General features: G+C 44.3%; 1 protein-coding gene across 1 annotated transcript in view; it reads right to left on the reverse strand.

Moving 5' to 3' along the window:
* The window catches only part of grxcr1a (glutaredoxin and cysteine rich domain containing 1 a), a 75,738-nt gene extending 61,564 nt beyond the window's left edge, over positions 1-14,174 (reverse strand). The window contains exon 1 of the mRNA XM_067998720.1: positions 13,791-14,174. Coding sequence (XP_067854821.1) covers positions 13,791-14,174 — 384 coding nt within the window. The remainder of the gene's footprint in view (positions 1-13,790) is intronic.
* Between the last annotated feature and the right edge of the window lie 1,459 nt (positions 14,175-15,633).

The following is a 15,633-nucleotide window of genomic DNA, read 5'->3' on the forward strand; positions in this document are numbered from 1 at the left end:
CCACTTAAGGCTCATCCTCAACTTAGCTGCACTTCCCCACCACTTCCTCACCTCCCCATTAGTCACCCCACCACTACCACTCAACCCAATCCTCAAACAATGTCATGGCTTTGTCTCATACTCACCCTCTGATGCAACTCCTTCACGGTCAGCCTCACCCAAACCAATGCATTCATCGGTTGGTCATGTCACCATCACTCACTCGTGCATCTGTACTTTCTCCCCTTATAGGAGAAGAGAGCTCAGAATGCACGGGAGAGGGCGAGGACCAGAGGGGTGCCGCAAGAAATTGTCGTCCTCACTGAGGCGGAGCAGGAGGCGCTAGAGCTCAGCCAAACCCTCGAGTGCCTGTCCATCGGGGACGCCGAGACTGGCACCCGACAAACGTCTGGTGACATAACATCAATTCATATTGTGTGTGCTAAACGTTAAAGTTAACATGCCTTGCCACCTTCAACACCTCAGTATGCTCATCGCAACATGACACATCTGTGATGATGCTTAATATTGCCTTCTGTTCTCCTACAGGGCCTTCAGCTACCACTGAGATGGAAGAGGGTGATTCCTCAGAGGAGCTCCCAGTCTCTGAGGGCGTACCGTATATCTTAGTGAGCCATCCACCTGTACAGATACTCACACCTCGATGGGTCCTAGTCCTCAGTTAGTTGGGTTTGCACCTGGTGAGTTACCACACATATCTGAGCACGAGCAGACACTGGTGGCAGGGGCAGCTGTGGAGAGTCCACGTCGGTGGGAGCACTCCTCTCCAGGCTCTGCTCAACTGGACGCAGATGCTGAATCCTGGGGGCCATCCTTTAAAAGGAAAATAATCGAGGGACAGCAGCACATTTGCGAGGTGCTGGAACAGGTCCAACTCCTGCATGAGTGGCATCAGGTATGGGAGGGAATCTCTGAGATAGTGTCACAGGGACGTGAGCAACTCTCTAAGATAGTGTCACAGGGACATGTGGGAATCTCTGAGATAGTGTCACAGGGACATGAGCAACTCTCTGAGATACTGTCACGGGTAAGTGCGGGAATTCTGCGATGGAGAGAAGGCTAGCCTCCATTGAGCTTCAAACACAGCTCACAAATGAGTCCATTCAGGCCCTGACAAAGGCCGTTCAGACTCAGTGAACAGGCAGGCAGATACACTAGCACTGGCCTTACAAGGCTTCAGAAATGTCCTCCAAACTGTTGCCCAGCAGAGTGGTAGGAGTAATGTGGGCCTGGACCAGGGGAGGGGTGATGGCAAAAGGGGACATGGGAGTGGGGGCGCCATTCAAAGCGCTCCCACATCTCACCCGTTGCCCCCTTCTCAACCAGTACCCAGAATGCTGCCTTCTCTCCAGGTGGCCGAGTCTGCCCCTTCACAGGTGCAGGTGGAGCAGGCTTTAGAGGAGCCCTCACGGGCACCAAAACCCAGAGGGCATAGGCCCAAAGCATCCAAGTGGACAGGGCATGAATAAGAGCAACCTGCCACTACCTCTGCTGCAGCCACAGGGGATGCACCACGTAGAAGTAGTCGGAAGAGAAAAACAAAGGTTTTGTAAGCACGAAGTGGATGCACAAGGGTGTTTGACGTTTGATCATGTTTTTTATTGATATTAACTTTTTGTTAAACTCACATTAAATATTATGATGGTCATCACTACTGTCACATCTTGACCATTCTTGACTGGCTTTTCTAATAAGGCCCTTTCATGAGATTCACCATGAATGGCGACGCTTGATGCCATCCATTGGGTCACTTTACAGTGGATGTATGTGTAGTTGTAGGACTGTTTTGTGCAGAGAGGGGGCTGGTGTAGCTGCTGCTCTGTCCAGGTAGTGAGGACTGGACTCTTCACACTTTCTGATGTTAGGAGAACCGTTCACATATCAGTGACTCCCTGGCCTCACGAGCAGCCAGGTGAGCCGCTGCTCTGAACCATGGGTTGCTACTGCTCCTCCTCAATGTAGGTGGCAGATGTGGATGGGGCCTCCTCAGGAGGCATCCCTCTCTGTTGTACCATATTGTGCAGAGCACAGCACACTACTATAATGTGTCCCACTCTGTCTGGTGCATATTGAAGCGCTCCCCCAGAACGATCAAGGCACCAATATCGCATCTTGAGCCACCCTAAAGCATGCTCAATTGTAGACCTGGTGGCGATGTGGCTGTCGTTATATCGACGCTGTTGCTCGGTGATGGGGTTCCTCAGAGGTGTCATGAGCCACGTGTGCAGGGGATATCCCTTATCCCTGAGGAGCCAGCCCTTAAAGGTGTTCGGTGCACGGAAGAGGGGCGGGATGTTGGATTCCTGGAGGATGAAGGAATCATGGCAGCTGCCAGGGAATCTGGTGCACACGTGAAGGAATCTTTTGCGGTGGTCACAAACGAGCTTAGTGTTGATGGAGTGATAGCCCTTTATGTTGATGAACAGTCCTGGCACATGTGGAGGTGCTCGTAGTGCTATATGGGTGCAATTAATTACACTCTGCACCTGTGGGAAACCATCCATGGAGTGGAATCCCACTACCCTCTCTGTCTGGCTGAGGTCGTCCATGGGGAAGTTGACATACTGTGAGGCCCTGCGAAACAAGCCGTCGTGTACTGCCTTATGTACTTGTGTGCAGACAACTGAGAGACCTCGGTGATGTCCCCAGTGGCACTCTGGAATGATCCAGAGGCGAAGAAGTTGAGAGCAGTGGTGACTTTGACAGCAACTGGTAAGGAGATGCTGCTCAGCCCAGCCAAGAGCAGCTCGGCATGAAGGAGGCTTCAGGTGTCTGCGACTACCTGGCGACTGACTCTGAGCCTCCATATACACTGCTCCTCAGAGAGGTCCAGGAAGCTGAGCCTCGGTCTGCAACGTCACTCTCTCTGTTGTTGCCCTCTGTGCTCTTGTGAAGTGCCTGTGGCGTAGCACTGTGTTGTGGAGCTCCACGTGGCGGAGGTGGGCACCGTGCCTGATGTTGCTCGTCATCGGATGTGATGGTGAATGCAGCCATTGCGCCCCCCCCCCCATTCTGACGGTGTGAGTTTGAGGGGGTCCGCAAAGTATTTAAATATGTTTGAACATTTGAGTGGAAAGTAAGAATTTTCAGTGAAAACACAAAGATCTTGCAGCCAAAGCTTTGTCCGAAAGAACAGAGTGCCCTGCTGCAATAAGTGACCTTTTCTCCCCATCTGTCAAATAAGCATTTGAATGTCTCACTGGCTGCTGGCTGAAACACATCTTTTGCAACATGGAGCGTTTCCCACATGTTCCAAAATGTGGAGAAAATTAAGTAGTTCAACTACTTAAACTAACTCAACAACTGTGTAAATTATCATCCCGCCGGCTTTAATTGCTTGTGGGAGTTCCGCATTCGGGAGGTGCGCGCACACCCAGACGCATCAGTGCGGCACCCGGAAGGCTGCAGGTTGGAGCCGGGCTCCGAACTCGAATGGGATTTCCCTGATTTTCGGAGTCCCCCCCCCCACCGCATCCAATGCACCCGCAATTTCCCAGGAAAATCGAGCCTTTGGTGTCAGAGGAATGAGCAATGAGGAACGGTTTGGCATGCTCGGGCTCTTTAATCTCATAAAGCGATGTCTCAGAGATACTTAACAGAACAGTGAAAGCAAATCCAAAATAATAATCTCAGCTACAACACGGCAGTAGAACAATAGGACACAGGTTTAAGATTGCGAAGGACAAATTTAAAAGAAAGCACTTGTATTTATTTAGCACTTAAACGCTTCACAACCAATAACGTACTTTTTGAAGTATAGTAAGTATTGTAATGTAAGGAAACGTGGCAGTCAATTTGCACAAGGCAAGGTCCCACAAACAGCAGTAAGATAAGTGCTCAATCTGTTTTAGTGGTGTTGGCTGATTGGCCAGGACAGCATCAGAACTCCCCAGCCCTTCTTCAAATAGTGTCAAGGGAGGGCAGATAGGGCCTCAGTTTAATATCTCATCGGAAAGACTTCGCCTCCAATAATGCAGCACTCCCACGATACAGCGCTGAAGTGCCTGCTTAGATTAAGTGCTCAAGTCTTGCCATGTGGTTTGAACCTATAACCTCTGACTCAGAGGCAAAAGTGCTACCACTGAGCCAAGGCTGACACAAATTTAGGGCATGTGATAGGATGTATTTCTTTACACAGAGGATGCTCAGCAGCTGACACAGACAGCAAGGAAGGGAGGTCGAGGGCACTGGACACTGGACTTATTTAAGAAATAAATACATACTTTAATGGGAAGACAGTGGAGTTAATATTCTGGAAGGATGAAATAAAACAGGCTCACTCTCTTCATCTGATCTTCAGATATACTTTGTTTATACCCAAGTGTAGCATGAATAAAACATAAGAAGATTCAATTTACTTTTTTTTAGATCAAGTTTATTTTAGTCTTGGCTAATCTAATTTTGGGGAATACTTGAATACCTACTGGCCTTGAAAATCCAGGCCTGTCTGAGGGACTCCTGTCAAAGTTAATAGAGGTGCACACCAGAAGGGCTGGAACCTAGGCCACGACCTGGGCAGGAGAATTTGCACTCAGCCCTGTAAGCAACAGATCCGCCAGCTACCCTTCACAAGAAGGCTACTGGGGGCAGTTTCTGGATGTTACCCGGATTCATATGAAATGACTTTCAAGTCACTCAAGGTTGTGCGTTCACCATCTTGAAAATCCCATTACTGAGCATTTAAATTAGAAATTCGGGAAAGGGTAGCTCAATGGCCAGATTGTTTTATAACCGGATGTTTTAATAACTTAAAATGGAGCTTGAAGATATTTATAGCTCCCAGACGTTTTAGCAGTCTAAGTACGTATAAGAATATAAATTATTATATTGCTGGCACTTAGCCTTACCATTAACTGGCCTTCCTGTAAGAGAAACACACTCCCTGCTTCAGCTCTTTTCTGTCTGACTGTTTTTAAATCTTTTTAACTTTGCAGAGCCAATGAGTCATGAAGATAGAAATTTAGGCTACTGCTGCAGCAAATTATTACAATACATATTATTTTCAGAGCATGACATAAGGCTAATTTGAAGACTGAATGGATGAGGAAATTAATCATATTCAACACCAGGTAATGAACTATACAAATGAGAAACTGCTGAGAAAATTATTTAACTGTGAGTTTCCAACATCAATGGTACAGACTGAAAAAAAATAACATGAATGAGTTGTGGTTCATCCAATATCACTTGTGCTTGTCCCTGTATAGGAATGCTTGATACATATTTAACTGGTTAATGTATCATTTTCATTACGGTCTCACAAAATACTGTGAAGCTCAGGGGGTATGAGATAGGGAAATGCACTAATCAAAGGAGTTTTTTTTATATAAAGCTATAAAATGAAAAATAAAAATTCACTTTTAACCTTTTTTGATAAGTTGGCCCAATGCCATTTCTGGTGAGGCTCATGTGCAATGCTAGGTTAATGATTTTCATTTATATACATAGGTTTTGAATTTACTCGGCTGATTGCTGTTGCAACTCCAAGAAGCTTTTGGAAGAGAGACCGGAAACTCTGCCAGCAGCTCCAACCATCCCAAACAAAGCCACTGATATGGGGGGTGGAACTGAGGGAGAAGACTCTGTTTGCTAGGAGTTCCCACTTCCTCAATCTTAATGTTTCAGTGTACGCTTTAAGGCCGGGGACTTATTGGCCTGTTGATGTTGGCTGATGTCAATAACAGAAAAAACATTGAACCCTTAAAAAGGAAGCAATTGAAGTGCAATTAACAAGAATAGAAGTAAAACTTACAAGTCAACTTGCGTTTAAGGCACAGCACGCCTTAAAAATTGTTGAAATTATTAGCGGATCAGCCATGACATTGCTCAAGGTGAATCAGAGATTTTATAAGAACACTTGTGTTACTCCAGGGTCACTGACTTAATCTAGTAAATTGGGGGGTGGTTCTGAGATCAGAGAACACTCAGAATGTGGTCGAGGAGTTTGTGATCATTACAAAAGAGTCCTAGGATCCAGGAATGGGGAGGGGATCCTTGAGTCGAACAGGATTGCCGGGGGAGTTTTGAGGCTTTAAAGGAGTCAGAGCCTGGCAGTATTGTTTTTTAAAATTTGTTTTTGGGATGTGGGTGACACAGGCAAAGCCACATTTATTGCCAACCTCTAGTTGCCCTGAGAAGATGGTGGTGAGCATTCTCCTTGAAATACTACAATCCGTGTAGTAAGGTGCTCCCACAATAATGTTAGGTAAGGATTTTCAGGATTCTGACCTTAACAATGAACGAACAGCGATATATGTCCAAGTCAGGATGGTGTGAGACTAGGGGGGATCTTGGAGTTGATGGTGTCCCCAAAACTTTTCTGCTCATGTTTTTTCTTAGTGGTAGAAGTTACAAGGGACAAAGGTGCTATCAAGGTAACCTTGATGGAGAGTAGAGGGGGTGGCTAATGAGTTCAGTGACAGGAGCACTAATCAAGCAAATTGTTCTGTCCTCGTAGGTAGTGGAGATGCTTTGAGAAGTCAGACGTTGAGCCATTCGTTGCAAAGTACTGAGCCTTTGTCCTGCTCATGTAGCTGCAACATTAAGTTGTCTGGTACAGTTAAGCCTATGGTCAATGGATGTTAATGGTAGGGTACTTCATGTGGGTGGTACCATTGAAGGTCACGGGGAGGTGGCTGAGCTTTCTATTTTTCGAGATGATCATTACTTGGCAATTATGTGAGGCAATTGTTACCTGGCACTTGTCAGCCCAAGTCTAGATATTATTCAGGTCCTGTTGTAAGCTGGCATTGGGTGCTTCATTGTCAGAGAAGTTGTGAATAAAGCTGAACACCGTGGAACATCAGCAAACAGCTCACTTCTGACCTTATGATGAAGGAAAGGTCATTAATGAAACAGCTGAAGATGGTTGGGCCAAGGACACTTCCCTGAGAAACTCCTGCAGTGATGTCCTGGCGCTGTGATGACTGGTTTCTGATAACCAAGACCATCTTCATTTGTGTCAGGTATGAGTCCAGCCTCTCTGGCCACAGGGGATGTGCCAGAGGACTGGAGAACCGCTAATGTAGTACCATTATTCAAGAAGGGGAGTAGGGAAAAACCAGGGAACTACAGGCCAGTGAGCCTAACATCAGTGGTAGGAAAATTATTGGAAAAAATTCTGAAGGACAAAATTAGTCTCCACTTGGAGAAGCAAGGATTAATCAGGGATAGTCAACATGGCTTTGTCAAGGGAAGATCACGTCTGACTAATTTGATTGAATTTTTTGAGGGGGTGACTAGGCGTGTGGATGAGGGTAACGCAGTGGATGTGGTATACATGGATTTCAGTAAGGCCTTCGCTAAAGTCCCCCACAGGAGACTGGTCAAGAAGGTACGAGCCCATGGAATCCAGGGTGCCTTGGCACTTTGGATACAAAACTGGCTTAGTGGCAGAAGGCAGAGGGTGATGGTCGAAGGTTGTTTTTGTGACTGGAAGCCTGTGGCCAGTGGGGTACCACAGGGATCGGTGCTGGGTCCCTTGCTGTTTGTGGTCTACATTAATGACTTGGATATGAATGTGAAAGGTATGATCAGTAAGTTCACTGATGATACAAAAATTGGTAGGGTGGTAAATAGCGAGGAGGATAGCCTCAGTCTGCAGGACGATATAGATGGGTTGGTCAGATGGGCAGAACAGTGGCAAATGGAATTTAACCCGGAAAAGTGCGAGGTGATGCACTTTGGAGGGACTAACAAGGCAAGGGAATACACAATGAATGGGAGGACCCTAGGCAAGACAGAGGGTCAGAGGGATCTTGGTGTACAAGTTCACAGATCCCTGAAGGCGGCGGAACAGGTAGATAAGGTGGTAAAGAAGGCATATGGGATACTTGCCTTTATTAGCCGAGGCATAGAATATAAGAGCAAGGAGGTTATGATGGAGCTGTATAAAACACTGGTTAGGCCACAGCTGGAGTACTGTGTGCAGTTCTGGTCGCCACACTACAGGAAGGATGTGATCGCTTTGGAGAGGGTGCAGAGGAGATTCACCAGGATGTTACCAGGGCTGGAGCGCTTCAGCTATGAAGAGAGACTGGGAAGATTGGGTTTGTTTTCCTTGGAGCAGAGGAGGCTGAGGGGGGACATGATTGAGGTGTACAAAATTATGAGGGGCACACATAGGATGGATACTAAGGAGCTTTTTCCCTTCGTTGGGGGTTCTATAACAAGGGGACATAGATTCAAGGTAAAAGGCGGGAGGTTTAGAGGGGATTTGAGAAAGAACTTTTCACCCAGAGGGTGGTTGGAGTCTGGAACTCACTGCCTGAAAGGGTTGTGGAGGTAGGAACCCTCACAACATTCAAGAAGCATTTGGATGAGCACTTGAAATGCCATAGCATACAAGGCTACGGACCAAATGCTGGAATATGGGATTAGAGTAGACAGGGCTTGATGGCCGGCGCGGACACGATGGGCCGAAGGGCCTCTATCCGTGCTGTATAACTCTATGTCTCTATGACTCTATGACACTGGGGTTTTCTCTTTGACCCCTATTGACCACAGTTTTGATAGGGCTTCTTGATGCAGGGGAAGACGAATGAGGGCCCCTGAAACCGAGCAAGGTCGGTCAATTTAAAATGCCAGTAAAGGGGCTGCCGTCTGCGGCTGCACAGCTCGGGTTGCCTCGGTTCATGATTTTCAGTTAACCAGTTCCCACAACTGTGCCTGTTGGAAGCTTATATCTCAGGCGTGCCGAATCCGATTTCCTCTGGGCTGGTTCGGTCAAATGCTGCCCTGATGTCAAGGGCAGCTGCTCTCACCTCTCCTCTGGCTTTTAGCTCTTGCATCCATGTCTGGATCAAGGCTTTGCTCTCATCCTTTGGTTGTGGGACCACTTAACTCTGTCTATTGCCTGCTGCATTTGGTGTTTAGCATGCAGGTAGTCCTGTGTTGTAGCTTCACTAGGATCATATCTCATTTGAAGGTATGTCTGGTGCTGCTCCTGGCATGCCTTTCTACATTCCGCATTGAACCAGGGTTGCAGCCGTGTCCTTCAGGACTAAGGCAGCTTGGTCAGTGGTGGTACTACCGAGCCACTGTTGCTAATGGACACTTAAGTCTCCTATCCAAAAATTATTCTGTGTCCTTGCTTCACTCAGTGCTTCCTCCAAGTGATGTTCAACATGGAGGAGGACTGATTCATCAGCTGAGGTAGAACAGCAGGTGGTGATCAGCAGGAGGTTTCCTTGGCTTTGTTTGACCTGAAGCCATGAGACTTCATGGGGTCTGGAGTCAATGTTTTGAATTTCCACGGTCACTCCCACCCGACTGTACACCACTGTGCCCCCACCTCTGATGTGACTGTCCTGCCGGTGGGACAGGACATACTGAAGGATGGTGATGGTGGAGTCTGGGATGCTGACTGATAGATGTGATTCTGTGAGTACTATGTAAGACTGTTGTTTAACTAGTATGTGGGACAGCTGTTCCAGCTTAGGTACCAATGTGGAGAACTTTGCAGATTTGACTGGGCTGAGATTGCCTTAGTTTTATCCTGATGTGATGGCTGGGTCATTGCCAATAGGCCCATCTGATTTTTTTCTTCTTCTTTACCTTTGTAGTGATTGTGTACAACTGGGTGGCTTGCTAGGCCACTCCAGAGGGCTTTATCAGTCAACCACTTAGTGTAGGACTAGAGTCACACATAGGCCAAACCAGGTAACAGTGGCAGGTTCCCTTCCCTGAAGGACATTAATGAACCAATTGGGTTTTTACAAAAATCCAGAAGCTTTCATGGTTAATTTTCTGCCCACAAATTACCAGATTTACTGAATTCAGTCTCACAACTTGCCATGGTGGGATTTGAACTCACAATCCCTGGGTTGCTGGTCCACTACCTGATATCTGGCAGTATGGGGAGGTGGAAGAGCCAGGTCTAACAGCCTTATGGGCAAGGAAAATGCAACCAAAAGTACCTTTGGCTTCTTTTGAATCATCAAGTCGAACCCAGACCACATTCCAACTAGCACTTCTCCCGCCTCAGGTACCACCCACCAACTCTCATCACTTTCCCCATTATCAGCTAATTCCTGTTTTTATGTCTTAATACATTTAAGGATAAATGTTCTCCTTCTTAATATGAGTGGATGAAAATCATGGCTGAGGTGTACGCTTTCCCAGTGTGCACTCCCATCACGCACAAGAAGTACAAAAGAGGAAAATTTACACCGACTGTGCACTAATGATAAGTTTGCTCATAAATATTATCTTTAACAAAAGTAATTTTCCATAATGAAAAATTACCTCATAAACTTAAGTTTATAAGTTTTTATATAAAAAGTTCCTTCAAAAATGTTTCAGAAGAGAGGTTTGTTAACTGAATTTTCACAGAAATAGAGGTGAGCGACTGAAAATGAAATAGAAAGGTCAATTTTCCACTGCCCTGCTGCCAAATATCATCTGAAAATTGTTGCAATCCAGAGCAAAATGAGTGCTAATCTTTTACCCCCATTCTTCTCCTGAATGGTACTGTACACAAACATAGTCTGCGGCTTTACTGATGTCTGCACCTAACTGCGCCTGAAACCCCTTTGCCTGACCGTGCACCTGCTCCATGTCACCTGGAATAAAAAGGGAAGTCTCACAATTAAACCAACATCCTCCTGCTATTCTTGTTCCATCATTCTTCATACCCACACTTGTTTCCCCTGCTTCTCCACCTACTGCTTGGCATAATGGTGCTGACCTCTTATCAGCTCCCTCCAAGGCAGAGTGCAGGGGTACCCACACTGTTGCTTGGGGTGCTGCTGCCATCCCAGCCATGAGAGCAGCATGAACTTATACATGGGAGAATAGAACCTTTAAATTAATGTGAAGACTACTGACATACAAATCACAGCTTCTGGCACATATAAGTTAAATTAAAAACTTATCGCAAGTATTCAGAATGTATGCAGCTAAAAATCCTGGCCCATTTTCTGCAAACAAAACAAAGATCTGGCTTTCTCATGTGGCTTTGACTGTAGCTGCCCCCTTAATGGTGCTGCTCCCTTTAAGGCTAAAATTATCCCTTACCTTCCTGACCCTACGCCTAATAAAGCACCTCCAACATTTGCCCTCTGCATTTAAATGGGGTAGCAGGAAACTTCGACTCTGCAGTATATCCCGGAGCGCAAGTCATTGGAAGCACACTGAATCCACATTGCTCCCGGTCAGCACCTGGAGAGGAACGTCGGTCCTACATTTTCAGTAAACAATCTTTTTGTTTTCTTTTCTAACCATCAAGAAAGAAAACTGTTCTAGACACGGGAGTTTTCTGTCTGTGAGCAGGTCATTACATAAAAACAATAATTTGTTAATAAATTAGTGTCAGACTTCCTTAAAATAAAGCTGAGTATTCATTTTGTTTTTGGAAAAAGCAACAAAACTTTCAAATCCTGTAAGGATCACATCCTTCTACCTTTCAACTCCTGGTGATGTACAGATTGCACGTTGGGGAATTCTGCAAACTGCACACACTCAAAATGCACACATGTGGTTGAATGCTCTATCCTAGTGCTGTGAGATAAATATATTCAGTCAAAGCTCAGGCTTTTGAACGTGAAACCTTGAAGTAAAAACCTTAACAAAAGTATTAAAAAAACATGAAAGACAATTCAATGGGCAAATCTAATTATGTTTTTATCAAATATTTTGTTTAAAACCATATTTTGGACATTATAAATTTCAGTTATTGCAAAAAAAAATTGTGAAAATGTTTTCCAAAAAACAAACCATGATGGTGAAATGTTTACATACCAATTTTCTATGACAAAATGTTAACATGTTTAGATATAATTTTCCATTATAAATATTGACAAGTTTAGATAGGGTTTTCCCATTACAAATAGTTACATTGGTGATTTCCATTCTAAATGTTGGCATTAATTTTTTTTTACAGGAAGTAACATTTGTAGACAGGAAGTGAGCGCCATACACTAGATATTTAATAAAATGTTGATTTAATAATGTAATTGAACTAGTGAACAATGTTAATTGATGAATGTTAAGGGGTAATTTTCCAAGTTCTGGACAGTGGTAGGGGACCTCACCCTGCACCAGTAAATATTGGAAAACTGCAGGTAGTGCTCTCATGATTTTCTGTTATCCGCTGGTGTGAGCAAGGCTCCTCACCACCAGAGGGTACTCAGAAAGTTCCCGCTCTTCTCTTGACCTTTATAAAGTAATTCATAAGGTGTATCACAAAATCTTTTGGGTTAAAGGAGGAAGCAGTTAAATTGGATAATACAAAGCAACAGATAGTGACTAATGGTAGTATTCCAATTGGACAGATGTGACAAGTATTAGACCGGGGACTCTACTGATCACATTATTTACAAATAATCTTGATGGGGAGTATTAAAAACAGAATGTATAACTTTATAGCTGATAGCAGAATGTTCACAGAAAAAGGATAATATTCAAAGACATTGGTAGAGACTTTGCAACTGGGCAGACGTATTGCAAATTAAATTCAACACTGGGAAATGTAACATAATGCATACCGGTACTAAAGTAGCAAATATTTTTACAAAATGAAGGCTAAATGTTAAATAAGAGGAGACAAGATAAAAGATCTGAGTGTAATTCTTGAGCAAGAATTGGCAACAGTTGCAAAGGCAAATAAAATGTTTGTGTTTGAGAAGATCCATAGAATTTATGTCCAAGAAAGTGACAGTAACATTCTACAATGGCTAAGTGCCTCCATACAACATGCACAAGAGCTATACGCCTAGAAATTACTGTTTGCAACATTACAAACACTTAACGCTTTAATATCCCTGGTCTGCTCTTTTAACAAAAGCATTAACCTAGTTAAACTAAAGAACTTCTATTAAAATGCCAAATAATGGAAAGGATTCAAAAAAGAATAACAGGTACAGCTCCAGGTTTTAGATGATTGAATTTTGACAAATGAGTCAAGAAGCTAAACAAACTGGAAAATGATTACGGGGGACATGATCCATGTTTGTAAGAAGGGCTAACAGAGCTATTCATGCAAATTCGGGATAGGGGAATCAGAGGACAAGATTTTACGTGACAGAAGCCATTAATTAAATTTAACATTGGAGAATATATTTCACTTTAAACTGACCTGACTTAAATGAATCCAGCACTTCACAAAAGCTTATCCACATCAATAAGATATTACAAATGTGATCAGCCACAATCATAAACAAAACCAGACAGTTGCCATTTGAGTATAATGAGTCCTTTCAGACTATACTAAAAGTAGCTTTTAAAACTGAAAACATACACTTTCCTTCCAAAGAAAGAGATCTAAATGTCAACCTTTCCATAAATTATTAACTGGAAATCCATAAGTGCTTCAATTGCCAACAGTAATTACTTTAATATCTAAATTGTTCTGGTAGCAGATGACTTTTGACATTGTATCATGTGTTTGCTGCAACAGAAAATACAAAAATATTCCAGCTGTGGCGACAGTAATCTATTATTTTGCTCTGATGTGGTTAAAGTTGGATTCCTGATACTACCAGCACTGTAGAGAGGAGAAGCAAACTGCAAGCAAGAAGCCAATCGACTTATTTACAACATCTGTGTCAAAGGATAACTATACTTCCATTAAAGTAAACTTTGTTTCAATGTAATTTGTGGACTGTATGAAATGCTGTTATCACCTCACCTTTTGTGATGGTTTTCTGATTCTTGAAACACGTCTTTAAGATTATTGTATGGTAGTGAATATTTTGATACTGCAAATTTAAAGAAAAATCGGAAGCTAACAGTAGTGTTCATTACCATTACAGGAGATAGCAAGCTTATTCTTTATATTCTTAACGACGTACCTGAACAGCACCATTTGACAAGTTACTGAAAAGTGCTTGCCCAGCACTGACTTTGTGTTTGACGCCTCTTACTGTACCATTTTTACTCAAGATATTAATTCTCTTTCTATAGATGCCTCTGTCTTTTGTGGCGCTCGCAAACAGTAACATGTCATCACATTCACTTTCACTGCCGTCATTTTCCAAAGCAAAATGCTGCTCATTATGGCCATTCACTTCACTGTAACCACTACACTGCTCAGTCTCGGAATTGCTGGCACACTCTAACTCCTGTGAATCCACCAGGTCTCCATCAGTGTACACTTCTTTCAGCACTCTTCCACTGTTGGCAGAAGATATTCGAAACCTGACTTTTTTCTGCTGCCGTTCTCCTTCTGTCTTCATTATTCCGTTGAGCCCAGCTTTTTCCATTGAAGAGTAAACTTCACATTGTCTTTTCAGCAAAAATCCTCTTGCAGCTAGTTGAAAATGTATAAATAGACTCCCCTATGATGTGGGTAGATGTTTCATATATATAGCTGTGCCATAACAACGTAACAGTGTGAAGCACAATAAAGTCAGCACGAATCCTCATACCGCCTTACCTCAATAATGCATAAGATTACATCATGGTCACCTTTATACCAGCAGTGGGTAAAATGATATAAATGATTAAATATTTAAATCGCCACTGTGTGCTCTCTGTGTAACATCCAAATGCAGGAAGGTACTAAAAAGATTTAGGGGCCGATTTTAGGATGACCGAGCGGGTGCGTTCAAGGCGGCGGGGACTCCTAAAATGGGGGAATCACGGAGCGGGTCCGGAGCCCGGCTCCAACCTGCCCACTTCCAGGTTCCCCAATGACGCGTTCGGGTGCGCGCGCAGCTCCCGCATGCGGGACTCCCACCGGCAATGAAAGCCGGCTGGATGACAATTTAAATACTTACTTACCTAGTTGAGTTACTTGACAGACCTCATTGACTGGAGATTTTGGCAGAGGTGCAATTTTCATGGATCCTCAGCGTGTTTCCCGTGCTGTGGGAAACACTCCCTGTTGGAGCAGACGTGTTTCAGCCAGCAGCCAGTGGGAGATACAAAGGAGTTTTTGACAGTTGGGGGGAATACCTCATTTATTGCAGCAGGGCACTCTGTAACTTCAGACAAAGTTTTGGCTGCAACACCTTTGTCTTTCCACTCAAAATTCTTAATTTATACCCTAAACTCTGCTGTGCAAACACATTTACCTACTTTGCAGACCCTCCCAAACTCACACCGTCAGGATGGGGGAGGCGCCATAGCTGCATTCATCAATTCATCCGAGGACAAGCAACATCACCAGCCTCGCCAGGCACACCGTCCACCTCCACCACATGGAGCTCCACAACACAGTGCTGCGCCACAGGCACCTGCACAAAATAGTCGTGCAACTACACATACACCCACTGTTGGGTGACCCAATGGGTGGCATCAAGTATGGGTGTTCATGGAGAACCTCATGAAAGGGACTTATTGCACAAGCCAGTCAAGAATGACCAAAACGTAGCAGTAGGTGGTGACAATATAATAGTTAATGTGAGTTGAACCAAAATCAAATATAAATAATAAACATGACAAACTGTCAGACACCCTTGTGCATCCCCTTTGTGCTCACAAAACCTTTGCCTTACGTTTCCTACTACTCATACGTGATGCATCCCCTATGGTTGCAGCAGAGGTAATGGCAGGTTGGGTGAGGGTGACCGTGAAAGAGATGCATCAGAGGGTGAGTATGAGACAGAGCCATGAAATTGTATGAGGATACGATGAGTGGTAGTGGTGGGATGAGTACTGGCTAGGTGAGTAAGTGCAGGTAAGATGAGGATG

Source organism: Heptranchias perlo, chromosome 1, assembly GCF_035084215.1.
Source record: "Heptranchias perlo isolate sHepPer1 chromosome 1, sHepPer1.hap1, whole genome shotgun sequence".
Taxonomy (NCBI): Eukaryota; Metazoa; Chordata; class Chondrichthyes; order Hexanchiformes; family Hexanchidae; genus Heptranchias; species Heptranchias perlo.